Source organism: Erpetoichthys calabaricus, chromosome 16 (assembly GCF_900747795.2).
Source record: "Erpetoichthys calabaricus chromosome 16, fErpCal1.3, whole genome shotgun sequence".
In the NCBI taxonomy this organism is placed as follows: domain Eukaryota; kingdom Metazoa; phylum Chordata; class Cladistia; order Polypteriformes; family Polypteridae; genus Erpetoichthys; species Erpetoichthys calabaricus.
In genome coordinates this window covers 101,075,643-101,090,330 of record NC_041409.2, presented here as the reverse complement: position 1 = coordinate 101,090,330, position 14,688 = coordinate 101,075,643, and the positions used below count along the sequence as shown (strand labels likewise).

General features: G+C 46.2%; 1 protein-coding gene across 1 annotated transcript in view; it reads right to left on the bottom strand.

Annotated features, from left to right (window-relative positions):
- Window positions 1-13,811, bottom strand: part of prkd1 (protein kinase D1) — a 242,012-nt gene extending 228,201 nt beyond the window's left edge. The window contains exon 1 of the mRNA XM_051919991.1: window positions 13,498-13,811. Coding sequence (XP_051775951.1) covers window positions 13,498-13,524 — 27 coding nt within the window. The 5' untranslated portion in view covers window positions 13,525-13,811. The remainder of the gene's footprint in view (window positions 1-13,497) is intronic.
- Between the last annotated feature and the right edge of the window lie 877 nt (window positions 13,812-14,688).

Sequence of the window (14,688 nt, the reverse complement as noted above, 5' to 3'; positions counted from 1 at the left end):
CTCCCTGCAGGTTTCTGAGGCCCCGTTTACTCCGTTGAGTTATAAAAACAATCACTGGGGACAAATTGTTCAGCTCCCATAAGGCAGTACAGTCACTTAGAGAACCTCAACAAGAAATGACAAAAATAACCACAGGACATCCCCACATATGGTGTCATTCACTTTTTTGGGCCTGCTCTATGATGCTTTCCCCATTTAAACTCTAGAGGGCATGTTGTCTCCCCACCTCCGGCACCCTTGTGTTCTAATTTAATGGAGATATCCCATGAATGACCTGTGGGGGGCGCCGTCACACAAAGATTCAAAGATGTCGGGATCGAGGTAGGGGGTGCAGACCACGATACCACATTGGTGGGCAGAGGAGGACTTGAGAGGCTTTGGGAATGGAGATGCTGATTGGCTAAGGTGTATATGACTCACTAATTGATTAAGAATGGGGGCTAAATAAAATACGGATTGAGTAAAAAATAATGCCACCCTCGCCAGGTAAAGCAGATGGGGAGTGAAACTGATGAATTAATGAAAGAAGCTACCCTTATAAAATAAGCCGCTCAATGCTTGCAATGCGCCATCTGTTGGAATGCACAGTAGTTTATAATAAATGTGCTAATGAAATGCATTGCTTTTTTATCCCAATAGGGGGCATATTGCAGACATTAGCACTGCAATTGAAAGTATGCCATATAAGTGAGTCACAATAACTTAAGAAACAAAACAGAAGTATAAATGGCCGATAGAGGAAATAATACCACGATCTAATCTGAGCCCACTAAACATTGTGGTGATCTGCCCTCTTGAACACAACAAAACGAGAGCAGGAATAAATCATGTAAATTAAGAACAAATTCCATCAGTAAATATGAAGAGGACCCCGCAGGACCCAAAGGTGAGACCCCGGCAGTCAGACCATCAGCTACTGTATGGCTGTCAGTGGGCTGCAAAGGGATTGGTTCTTCCCCCATCTGCCTTTTTAATTTCCTATTTAATTCCATTCACAATTTCTTTCATTAGGTCAACTAGCTGTGTTACCCATAGAGTGAATCTCTTGCCCCCCCCCCCCCCCCCCCCCCCCCCACATATATCAGCACCTTTCATCGACATCTTTGTGGGGTCTGAACCTCTCTTGGCTGGCGCTTCCCCTCTCCAGGCTGCTTCTCAGACCCCTTGCACACCTTCTGCCCACTTTTACACTTCCCATCTTTGAAGGCGACTCTCAGTGTGCTCCCTATGCGTTTACATCTCCTGGCGTGTCTCCCACTCGCACTTCCTCCTTTGATCGCGTCATCAAAGCCAAACTGACCAATCAGAGTGCTCCGAGTGACTGGATACACCCACAGGGACCTTAGCATGTTATTATAGATAGGGTCAATTGTAGGTGCCATCTGTTGGAATGAAAAATGCAATCTTTGTTACTAGAGCACAGACAGACACCTTGAAACGGCCGATTCCAGAGCGATGTTAAAGTCTGGCCGTTCCATTCTGTTGGGTCAATTTCAACGAGGTGATGCTTCCACACTTACATTTATGAGCTACACCAATGGTGGATTGGACCAGCTGGTATAAAACAAGGAGGGATTGGGGGCTTGATGGGGGCTGGTCACACAACAGTGTGGAGCGGTGGCAGCTTTCCGTCTTTCTCCGTGAATGAAGTTAATGGTTGTAATGGACGTATCTCATCATGAGGGGGCCCCCGTCGGGATCTCTGATCTAATGTCTGAATATCATCCCGACTGAAACTCCAAGGTGCAGATTCTTAAACTACGGGTCACAGGTTACCCTCGTTGGGTCCCGTGGGGTCTTCACTTGATTGTATTTACAGGGAATGTGTTCGGTTTGCACGATGGGTTGCCATGAGCAACTGGCATTGCCCCACTAGGACATCAGCGGCGATACTCCAAGGTGCCCTCTCCCCCCCCCACCAATCACTCCTCGATCGTCATGGCGATCATCATCAGCTGGGTCATGAAGACACTAAAATGAGTAAGATCAGGTCGTGAGAAAGCTTGCCCCACAGAATCGGGTAAAATTCCACAGCAGGAGAAGAACGAAGAAGTTGAAGAACGCGGAGAGCGCCGGCACTTACTTGTATCCACCTGAGGCACTGGACAGATTCATTGGTTCAGTGACATCTGCAGCAAAAGTAAATCTAAACTGAGACTAACTGATTGAAGAAAGGCGATTTTGTAAAATAAAGATTGATTGACGCCGAAGTTTCCTTTTCAGACACAGGAATAGTGTCCACCACTCGTGCTGCTGCTTAACAAAGTCATCAAAAACGAAAATCCGTGACCACTAACTGGGCCGGCGCCGCGCTAAACGCTTTTCAAAACTCAAATCCGCACGCGCAGAGACGGCCGTCAGGTTTGGTAGGCGGAGTCCCGCTGCCCTCCTCTACTCTGCTCGGTAACCAATCAAAAGGCAGCAGCGCCGTGACAACTGTGCTGAGGCTCCACCCCCAGGCTTTGATTTCTGAGGAGACAAAAATCGACACGAATGACAAGCCTTCATTTGGGGGAATCACACACACACACACACACACACAGGACGGGAGTTTGATTTCATGGCTTTGACAGGACATACAGACAAAGCTACAGTATGTTCATTTCGTGAATCTGCATAGCCGGTGTCACATGTGCGAGTCAGAGGGTCACCTTCCGGGCTCTCAACCGAGGTCAGCAATACCACCCCTGGACGAGAGGGGGCGCTGTCGCTAATGGTATCCTCTCTCTTTCTGTTCCCACAGCTCCAAAAAAATGCCCACTAAAGGCAACTGAGCGCACCCCTTCTGGTCGGAGGACTAAAATCAGACGAGCTCCCAGAAGGTGGCGTCTCATTCGGTCAGGATGGCACTCAAGCCCAGACCTCACCGCTCAAGAGAGGGGCTGCAGCCGTGTGTTTTTTTTCACTTGTTTCTGTGCCACTGAGCATATATCTATATTTATTAAAGGGGCAACCCAGTTGGCACCCTAAAATTTATTTTGGTTTGCACATCATTCATACTTCATTTGACCAAACCGTACTTAAAGGCAACACCCACTGGTGTCTCATTGGTCAATTTAATACACAACCAACAAACACAAACTGGAATGGATCATGCAATGGGAGAACGTCTGGGAGATGGAGGATATGGGGATCGGCACACAAATGGGCACAGCCATACACATTGATGTCACCCATTTCATAGGCACGTCTGTTCTGAGGGCAACACCCTCCCTGATAACACGGCATGCCTGAAATGACGCTAAGTCACTGGTATCCTAGTCGCCAATCAAGCTCAAGGTGAAGATATACACGATAGCTGCCCACCACCCAGAAGGGTATACCAGTGCTGAAAAAAGTACCAAAAAACAATACAGTGCCAACATTTCAAGATTGTCAGTACAAGAAAGTAAATATCACTGTTCCCCTCAATTCCCATCCCTTCTAATGCAGCTCGTAAAACAACCCCCTTAGTAGACTTCACAAAAACGAAATTACACGGAACTTCACGGGGGACCGAACCCCCCCTCACCCCACCTATTGCTTCAGCATGAAATGTCCAGTAGAGTAGGCCCGTAAGTCCCAAACAGTTCCACAAATGTAAGCTAGAGGGGGCCCGTAAGTCACAGTTCCAAAAATGTCCACTAGAGGGGGCCCACAAGTACTCAATAGTTCTAAAAATGTCCACTATAGGAGACCCGTAAGTCACTGTTCCAAAAATATCCACTAGAGGGGGCCAATAAGACCTGAACAGTTTAAAAAATGTCCACTAGAGGGGGGCCGTAAGTCCCAAACAGTTCCACAATTGCCCACTAGAGGGGGATATCCCATCAAAAAACCCTGGCTAGTAACACAGAGGATCACATAGAATCTTTATAAAATAAAAGATTTATTAACAGACAAGGTAAACAAAACCTCAAAAGAGTAGAAAGAAGCGAAAAATGAGTTGCCTGAAAAAGGTAACCCACGGGAACCAACATCATTAAATCACAACTCTAAATCCATAGTTTCTCATCCCGGTCGATGATGAATAAACATAATATGGACAGTTGAGTATGAATTCTGAACATATATACATTGAGCCGCTCAAGAGTTCCCAAGCATATCAGTCCCTGACACTTCCAAAAATGTCCACTAAAGGAGACTCGTAAGTCACAGTTCCAAAAATGTCCAATAGAGAAGGCCCGTAAGTCCCGGACAGCTCCAAAAATGTCCGCTAAAGGGGACCCGTAGTCACAGTCTCAAAAATGTCCACTAGATGGGGCCCATAAGTCCCGAACAGTTCCACAAATGCACACTAGAGGGGGAAATCCCATCAAAAAACCCTGGCTAGTAACACAGAGGACCACATAGAAATCTTTATAAAATAAAAGATTTATTAACAGACAAAACCTCAAAAGAGTAGAAAGAAGCGAAAAATTGAGTTGCCTGAAAAAGGTAACCCACGGAAACCAAAGTCCCTAAATCACAACTGTAAATCCATAAACGCAGCAGAAAATGTCAAACAGCCAATAAACACAGAATGGGGGGCCTTGTGTTAGCGCCGGTGGTTTTCAGGCAACTCCCTCTTTTGAGTTTTTTTTCTTTATTTACCTTTGTGAAAGCCAGCCCGGCACAGACAGACAGACAGACACCAACACTTTACCAAACACACGTTTATTAAATCAATAAGTCCCACGCAGCACACAGTGCCCCCGCACCAATCACCCTCCACAGGCCTCTTTTCCAGTGTCTGTGGGCCGCCTTTCCTCTCCTCACGGGAGCTTCGTCCTGCTCCCACTCCCGACTCCAGCTCCCTGATTGTAGGAAGGCGGCCCTTTCATTTCCACCCGGATGTGCTCCAGGGGCTCGATGACGTTCTTCCGGTAGCATTTCCTGGTGTGGCGGAAGTGCTGCCCTTGCACCCGGAAGCACTCTGGCCGTTCCTGGAAGGTCCTTCCTCCACCTTCCCAGGTGTGGCGGAAGTGTCCATCTCCTGGGCTCCATAACGCTTGGAGCACCCCCTGGCGGTGGCCACGGGCCCCAGTGGGTTTCACCGTAGTCCCCTCAACATCCAGGGCAGTTGCCCCCATTATGGCCTGTGGCCATTGTGGGATGTATAGACCACCACCCAGTCCTTCCAGGCGTCCCGGCTGGGTCTGACCCCCAGCCTCCTGTGACACTTTTTATGAACTAAATCTTTTCTTTTATAAGATTCAATATGGCCCGCAGTTGTTACTAGCCGGGGTTTTTTGATGGGATATCCCCCTCTAGTGGTAATTTCTGGGATTGTTCAGGAACTCCCGAGCGGTGGCTACAGCTTTGGCCATCACTTCAGGGATTGTCTCGCCGATGTGCGCTTTCCCAGCGATGGCGAACGTCTCCGTCACTTGCGTTTTCGCTTATTTTTGTTCAGATGGAGATACTCTCATAAACGATATGAAAATGCAGTTAATGGAGTGGTGGGGAAGTAACCTGAGATGCTATCATGGTGCCTCTTATGGGTGCCTAGTGTGGCATGGTGCCAGGCGGGGTCACCACCTCCTAGTGGCTGAGGTCTTGCACTCCCCTGAACAAGGCTGCAGGTTCTGTGCTGGTTCCCCTGAGAGACCCCGAGTGAGTCACTTCACTTGGTAGGTTGCTTTGGATTAAACTGTTTGAAGGCAAACTGCCCCTTCATGGATGAAGCCCAAAATTCAGATGCAGAAAACTAATACTCTCTGACAGGCCTGGCACCCTACAGAGGAAACAGGCCAGAGCAGATGGCATGCCCTGGCATGAGGGGGTGAGTGGTGATGTACTCCACCTTCTGTCGCTGTTTTCATCTTCAGGGACTACTTCTACAAAGGCCACTTTCTTTCTGCCCTCTTACCAGTCAAGATGGAGGATTTCATACCAGGCGGCCATTTGCAACTTGTTGCATCAGCACTACCATGATGGGAATGGCAAGGTGCCCACCAACCCAATGCCCACCCTCGCATGCCTCATCCACAGGGTTTTGTGAATCTTTTACATTCTTCACCCTTCAAAGCCCCAAATCAAAGTACAGTATACACTTAAAGGGACTTGCACCACTTCAACATAGAAATGGTCAAAAAAAGCACCAAAAATATAAAGCGTTCTGATGGCGGAAGTCTTCTGGATTTTGAGACTGTCACCCCCAAATTAGCTCTGGAACCAAAAGCTCTAGAAACTGCTAGAAGGACACTTGATTCGAGTCTTTGAAAGCAGCAGAGATTGCGGCCCCACACAGAAGATGACTGCAATACCTCAGTAAACCTCTGGGGGTGCTAGAAAAGTGCATAGAGTGTGACGGCCATAAGAAGAAAATCCCAATGACCATTAGGGGGCACTGAAGAGTAAGGACTGGCGAAAGGCCGCAACACAAACAATGAAACCCTCTGAAAACCTCTGAGCGGAAAGAAGGAAAAACTACCGAGACAGAGAGAGGGAGGGGCCAGCAGAAAACGTATAGCGCAATGGCCTTGGAAAACCTTTTGGGGGCGCTGAAGTGTACAGCTGCAAAAAGGTGACTGAGGTTACAAACTGCTGAAAGTGGTTGTAACGCTTATAAATACCTTCAAACACCTCAGTGGGGGACGGGGGGGCTGCTAAAACACTCAAGAATGGAAAAAGCTGAAGGAAGAACATGCAATGCCTTTATAACCTCTTGGAGGCGCTGAAAGTTACAGTCTGGCCCAAAGCTGCAACACAATTAAATACCTGTGAAAAAGTCTTGGGGGCGCTAAAGCCAAGCAGATAAGTAGACAGCCACAAGAAGACGATTGCAATGGCTTTGAAAAAACCTCTGGGGGCGCCAAAGCACACAAATAAAAGACAGCTACAGACCGATGATTGCAAAGCCTTTGGAAAATCTCCAGGGGTGTACAGAAATGGCATGGGGGGATGCAGAAAGAAAAAAGTTGGGGGGAAAATCTGCCAAAAATGCGCAATGCCTTTGATTACCATTTGGGGGCGCTAAAGGTCAAAAAAAAAAAAGCTGAAGGTAGAACTTTTCAATGCCTTTGGAAACCTCTTGGGGTAGTGAAGTTACAGATCGGTGATAAGCCGCAACAAACTTAAATACCTGAGCAAACCATTTGGGGCGCTAAAGTGTGCAGAGAGCCACAAGAAAACAATTGCAATGCTTTTGAAAACCTTTGAGGGGGCTAAATAGTACAAGAAAGGAGCCATTTGAAAAATCACATTGAACAGGAACCGTGTGGCGATGCAGAAAGACAAAGTTCAGAAAAACAACTAAAAAAACTTGCAATACTTTTGGCAGCCTCTTGGGGGCACTGAAAGGAAGGAAGAACACTGCAATGCCCTTCAAAACCTCTTGGGGGCACTGAAAGTTACAGATTGGCCAAACAAAGCTGCAGTCCAGACATTTAAATACCTGTGAAAACCTGCCACGGGGCATAAAAGTAAGCAGATAAGAAGACCGCCACCAGAAGACAAATGCAATGGCCTTGAGAGCCCTCTGGGGGTGCTAAAGAGTTCAGATAAAAGACAGTTACTGGAAGATGAATGCAAAGCCTTTGAAAACATATGGGGGTGCTAAATGGTAGAGATTAGTGAAAAGACACAACAAAATTAAATTTCTTTGAAAAACCTCTGGGGGGCGCTAGCACACACAGATAAAATCTATCTATCTATCTATCTATCTATCTATCTATCTATCTATCTATCTATCTATCTATCTATCTATCTATCTATCTATCTATCTATCTATCTAAACAGACAGCCACAAAAAGGCTATTGCAATGACTATGAAAACCACTGGGGGTGCTAAATAGTATAGAAAAGTAGAATAACCACGTGGGGATGCAGAAAGATAAAGTTGGGGGACGCAGGTATAGACTTGTATTGCCTTTCATAACCTCTTGGGGGTGCTAAAAGCTCCAAATTGGTGAAAAGCTGCAGCACAGATAGTTAACTTCCTTTGAAGACCCTCTTTGTGGGCGCTAAAGTGTGGCAATAAAATGAGAGCCACAAGAAGACGATTGCAATACCTTTGAAATCATCTGGGGGGCGCTGAAAAACACAGTGGAGGAGGCAGGAAGAATAACTTTTTGTTCTTTTATTTCATCTTATACAATTTCTTGTATTAGGAATTTGTTAATTTTCGCATACCCCTTGGGGTCAGAGCGCAGGGTCAGCCATTGTACAGCACCCCTGGAGCAATTACAGGTTAAGGGTCTTGCTCAAGGGCCCAGCAGAGTAGGATCTCTTTTGGCAGTGACGGGGATGCGAACCGGCAACCTTCTGGATACCAGCACAGATCCTTAGCCTCAGTTGCAATGCCTGCAACAACCTCTTGGGGTGCTAGAAAAGTACAGTGAGTTGAGACGACCATACAAAGAAAATCACAATGACTCTTGGGGGCATTGAAAAGATGAAAGGTGGGAGAGAAACAACATTTGGAAACCTCTGGGGGCACAAAAAGTAAAGTTAAGGGGAAACAGGTATAAATCTGTAATGCCTTTAGAAACCTCTCAGGGGCTCCAAAAATGACAAGTACAATGAAAGTCACAAGAACAACAATGCAATGCCTTTGGAAACCTCTAGGGAGTGCTAAAAGATACAAGACATAAAAAGAAGAACACTGCGAAGCCATTGAAAAAACTCATGGGGGCTCTTAAAGGGGGCTAGACTAGGTAAAAGCTGCAGCATTCACATTTCAATGCCAAGTAGGGGGACCGCCATAAAAAAAAAAACTGTTAATGCCTTTGACAACCTTTTGGGGGCGCTACAAGATACAGATAGTAGGAGAGCTAAAACAGAAAGAACATTGCGATGCCATTGAAAAACTCATGGTGGTGCTGACAGTGACAAGAAGGGAGAGGACCACGAGAGGAACATTGTAAAGCCTTTGGGGTGGGTGGGGGGGGCACTATACTGTACAGACTGGGGAACAGTCACAACACAAACATTTCAGTACCCAGAAGGCCTCTTGGGGGCGCTGTTTCTTGTAATTTTGTCTTTGAGTGTCTCATCCCTTAGCTGTAATTTATTGTCTCATGTGATTTCAGAGATGTCCAGTAGGGTCCAGCTGTAGACCCCCAGCGCTCTGCTCCGTTGAGAAGCTCTCACTTTGCATTATATGCGATACTCCCAGGTACAGTGTGCTCAACATTAAGGTTGCAGGATCGAATTACCTGACTCAAATCATGGTGACCATCTAGTAAGCCAAGTGACATAAACAGGCATCCACTAAGGCTCTTCAGCGGAGCTCCTGAACTGCAGAGGTCTACAGCTAGACCCCTCTCCATAATCCCAGTGGTCTGAGGGGGCTATACTGAATGCCACTCCACAGATATGGGCTGTATTGGATCGGAGACATGAAAGGAGAAGGTGGTACACTTTGAGAAAAGCAACTAGGAATTGGTGTAAACCAATCTCAATGAGTCTGCCTGGCAGTGCCAGTCTGGTGCCAATCTACTAAGGTTGACTTCTCATGCTGTGGTCTTCCCTGTAATTGAGTGCTCTGGCGCCACCTGCTGGAACCGTCATCCCATACACCAGTTAGTATCTGAGGTGTGGGACAGTCCAGTTATAGTAACAATAATAATATGTGATATTTATATAGCGCCTTTCCCATGGTGCTCAGTGAGGCATGCCATCCCACAAACTCTTCAAAGTCGCTATATCACAAAAGGCTTGCTTGCCATGTCCCTTTCTTTGAGTGCTCATGTATAGCGTGACCAGTGAGAATTAAAAGCCCTCAAGCTGGCATTGTTTTGCTCCCTCTGACGAGGCTGGCACTGAGCGCAGACCAAACACTCAAGTGTGCTGCCGGTTTGCCACGCTCACCCTTGAACACGTCCAGCTCTCCAGCACAGCCTGGTGCCATCCGCTCGCTGCTGCTGACAAGTCAGCCTCATGTCAAAAAGCATTCTGTACATTCAGTCAGACCCCCAGAAGGCCAGCGGTCTCAGGGGAAACACAATGGGGTCAATCAGTGATGCCTTCAGATATGTAGCAGCCTTCTTTTAAAAGAACTTGGGGACAATAAGCAGCTGTCCTCCTGCAATGCACCCCACGGATTGTCCTGTCCCATCCAGACAGCCAAGCACTCCTCTGGACTCAGCCCTGTTTAAACCAACATGAAGACTGGCAGAACAATTCATACCACCCTCCGCTGTGCTTTTGGAGATTTGTGTAAGGCGCTATAATGCTCAGCACATCCACTTGTTTGGGCTCTGTGTGTCCTGTAAGCTGCCATACTTGCACTGAGTGGTCATTTCAAGCCTTCTTAGTAATAAGATGACCGTCCTACACAAACACCCTGCAAAGCTGTGCCAGTCATTAACGCTCCGTCTGTATCAATGCAGTTGGTGACACTCGTGCCCACTGTGCACCCATCTCAGTAACAATCCTCAACTCACTCACAGATTGGAACAGGCAACCTTAATAATTTGGATTCACGACAAAGGAAAAAAACTTGTGTGCCACCTGCCCTGCTGGTAATAATGGCATTCCTGACTCGCCAGCCAATCAGAAAACCCTCATCCATGGCACCTCCTCCACTTTGATCCACTTTTACATGGTCACCCAGTGACTTCACTGTCGCCACCCCCCATCTTGGAGTCAAACCAAACAAATGCATTGGTCACTTAGATGGGCCAGAGCCTGACCACCACCACCATACCCAGGAGACATTCCTGGACTGCTCAGTGAGTTAAAGCGCCTTGTAAGCACAGAAAGGACAATTTAACAGTTAAGCAAATCCCACACAGCAGTCCCCACGAACATATGCGTCGCTTCGAAAAATCTGCCAACAAAAACACCAGAGGCGCAGAAATCCAAATATCATCTAAAGCAGAAGAGCCAGGTCCACCAATGGTGAGGCGTGCAGCTGAGCCTGAGCATGAGAGCCCACCGTTTGTGACGACAGCGATGACGGTGACGACGAGGACTGCTATCATTATTATTACTATTAGTGATTGGACCGGCGTCCCGTATTGGTTGGGAGAGCTGGGCTTGTTATTAGATAGGAGATGGAAGACGGTCAACGAAACCATCTGCTGGACCAATCCGCGGTGTATTATTATTATAATTAATAGAAGTTAAGATAAAGTCATTCAGATTTATACTGTAGGAACATTCATCATCACTTTCTATCATCATCATCATCATCACCTCTCTCAAGGGGAACTGGTAGTGGAGCTGTAGGGGTGGGTGACACTGGGACCTCCGAGAGGGCTGGGGTCCTGTTCACAGCTGGGGGCTCCCTGACTTCTACACACTGCCTCCCGGACAGGCTCCAAGCCCTGACTTGTGATTCAAGCTCAAGACAATATTATGTTATACCATATTCATATTTACATATACAGTGTATGTCTTTAATTAGATATGCAGCATTATTAACAAACTGTCTGTTATTATTAACACCCTTTTAAGGTTGTGGGACTGCATGTGAAGTTTGTTTCCTGCCTTGTACCATGAAGCAAATCTGGGCAATGCAGACAATCAATAATAATAATAATAATAATAATAATAATAATAATACATTCTAAAGATTCTTAATCCAATGTCAGAGTTTATTATGCCAGGACTGGGCACCAGGCAAGAAACAACCATAGACAGGAGGCCAGTCAGTCAGAAGGCCTTTATTATTATTATTATTATTATTATTATTATTATTATTATTATTATTATTATTATTATTATTATTAACTTCCTTCAAATAATCTTAATTCTGTTCAGTTTTGTGGAGACTAAGAGTGCATTAGGTGTGAGAACCAACTATTGAAGGGTCACCAACTGATTACATGGCCATTCTTCTTCTTCTTCTTCTTCTTCTTCTTATTATTATTATTATTATTATTATTATTATTATTATTATTATTAACTTCCTTCAAATCAGCCTAATTCTGTTCAGTTTTGTAGAGACTATTCTCAGACATGACAATTTAATTGGATTATCCTTAATCTGGAGCCTGTCCTGGCAGGATTGGGCACAAGACCATCAAACAGCCATTACACAGAAGGCTAATCAATTGTTGAGTCATTATCATTAGTAGTAGTATTAGCTATTATTATTATTGTATATTTTTCAAACCTCTATTAATCCAATTTAATTGGGCTATACTTACTTCAAAGCCAATTCTGTCCAAAATTGGTCATAGGGAAAGGTAGTATCAAGAGGGCAGTTAATCAAAGGGTCATTATTATTATTTTATTATTATTATTATTATTATTATTTATTATTATTATTGGGGAGATTGGGAGTCCCTCTCAGCTGATAAAAGGCCATTATTATTATTATTATTATTGATTATTATTATTATATTATTATTATTATTATCTGGTTACATATACTATCAGTATTAGCATTCATATTCAAAATTATATTATCATTATTTGGGGCTATTTTCTGTTACTAGACGTTAGTACAATTGTTTAATATATACTGTCGTTGCACAATAGCGCTAGTTTTAAATAACAAACAATCATTTCGATTCCATTATTACTATCAGCAATAGTCGCATTATTATAAATTATAGTAATTTAAGACGACGAGTGCGAGCATTAATAAACAATCCGTTATTTATTATTATGGTTGTAATAATGGACCAGTACAGAAGTATGCATACCATTATCCTGGATGGTGATACTTTTATTATTATTATTATTTATTTATTATCGCAGGCCTGGACTCTATTTGTCGTATTTTGAAATCCAACTGACCCTCAAGACCCCCTAACACACACACACACACACACACACACACACACTGACGAATCCAAAAGTTATCTCTTTATTTATTTTCGTGTTTGTGTGTTCAGTTTTTCTCTGTCAAATCTCCCTTCTACATCACACCACACACACCGTAGCCCCCCCCCCCCCCCCCTTCCGTATTTCCCTCTTAAGCGCTCTTCATGAGTTCCCTGCTGTCGCTGGTCGCTGTCGCTCGGTTGTCGCCCATCTCTTGCCTCGTCCTCGGTGACCTTGCTATCTCGTTTGCTTCCGCTTTGCTGCCTCGGCCGTTTTCACGCGTTCCGCTTTCTTTGTTTGCACTAAACGCTCTGTGGCCCAAAGGCGCTATATGACATGCCTGTCCTGCGACTGTTGTCCCGGCTGTCCGTGTTGTTTCCAGTCAGGACTCCAGTGTGTTCGCCGGCCGGTCAATGGCGGTATTGATTGGGGTGAAGGATCAATACGCCGGCCGCCTTCTTTTAATCAGTCGCCTCGGGCACCGCGCTCGCTCTGCCCAGTGAGTGACATTGTGACAGCTGTGACAGTTAAGCGCCGGCGCTGGTGTTTGCCTCCGCTCCGACACTTGCTGCACGCCCGCTGTGGACCTCGGGTTCCCTAATTCATCTAAATGCTTCTCAAAAGGCAGAGCCCGAATCTCCGGAGCGCAAAAGCGACAAAGCCCCCTAAATTCAAAAAATAAATAAAAAAAAGAGCACGCGCGGGACACGAGGAGCGGCCATAAAGTTTGGACCCAACTTTGCTACCCACTCTGCACATGCCCACTTTCGAGAGCTTCCCCGAGCAACGTGTGACATAATGAAATTATTCCGTTACCTTGAGGTCGACGATGGAGCATGCCATCTCTCTGACGTGTGCCAGGCTAAAGTCACTGGAGTCGAGCAGGACGGGCTCCAAGGCTCAAGCCGATCTGAATTTGAAAAGATATACCTTGGGACCCCGGGATGGGGCTCGGAGAACGGATCACCGGTGGGACACTCATGAGAATTCTCCACAAAAAAAAAAAAAAGTACAAAGCCGAAGAGTCACAAGGACACGGAAGAGTTCACGTAGTTAAAAAAAGAGGAATAACAACAATAACAAAAAGGAGAGACGCACACATTCACTCATTCACTCACTCACTCACACACACACACGCGCACACACACACACATGCATACACACATACATACACACGCGCGCACACTCACAAGTACAATAAGCCTCCCCCACACTCTCTCCTCCTCCTCCTCCTCCTCCTCCCCGATCTGGGAGAGGCAAAAAAAATGTCGAGAAGGGGGAAAGAATTGTGATGAAAAAAGAGAAAGAAAGAGAGAGAGAAAAGCGCCGATGGAGGTCTCGAAAAGCGGGCAGTGAGCGCGAGGAGTGAAAGTGCGACGATCGTGCCGCTAGACGGCGGAGACGTGGAAGCGCTTTCACATCCTGAGCTGAGCCCGCCTCTTCTCAATTACCCCGTCTAGTGCATTACGGGAGGGGTGGGGGGTGGGGGGCGCCGAAGAGTAGCCGCGCAAGGTGGTCGCGCTGGGCCCTCAGCCTCCGTCTGTGTCTCCCACTCTGAATCACCTGCGTGTCGGTGACACGGAGAGAAAGTCCCGGCAGAGACCCCAGCTTGAATACAACAGACAGGTGAAAGAGGGGGACACGGACACGTGTGTCGAAGTCGGCGCCCTGCGTTATAAGGAAAAAGCAAAAGTGAAGCGATGGGAAACAATTTTCACAGCAAGGTAAAAGTGTCCGTATAGGTTAACCTGTGTGAATCTAATAAAGAAATAAATAAAATGAAAAAGAAAAGCAGCCTGGCATCCGTCCGCTCGGGCAGCCTTCTGTCGCCTGCTTCTTCCACCACACATGAAAACGAAAGGCGCCCCTCATTAAACTGGTGACAAGCTAATGGCGGTCATGTCTACTGCTCGGGCGGAAAGTAACGGGCGCTGCTAAGCTGGCGGGGGGGGGGGGGGTGTATAGGGGGGGGCGTTCACCCGATACACCGGCGGTCAAAGCCCCTCC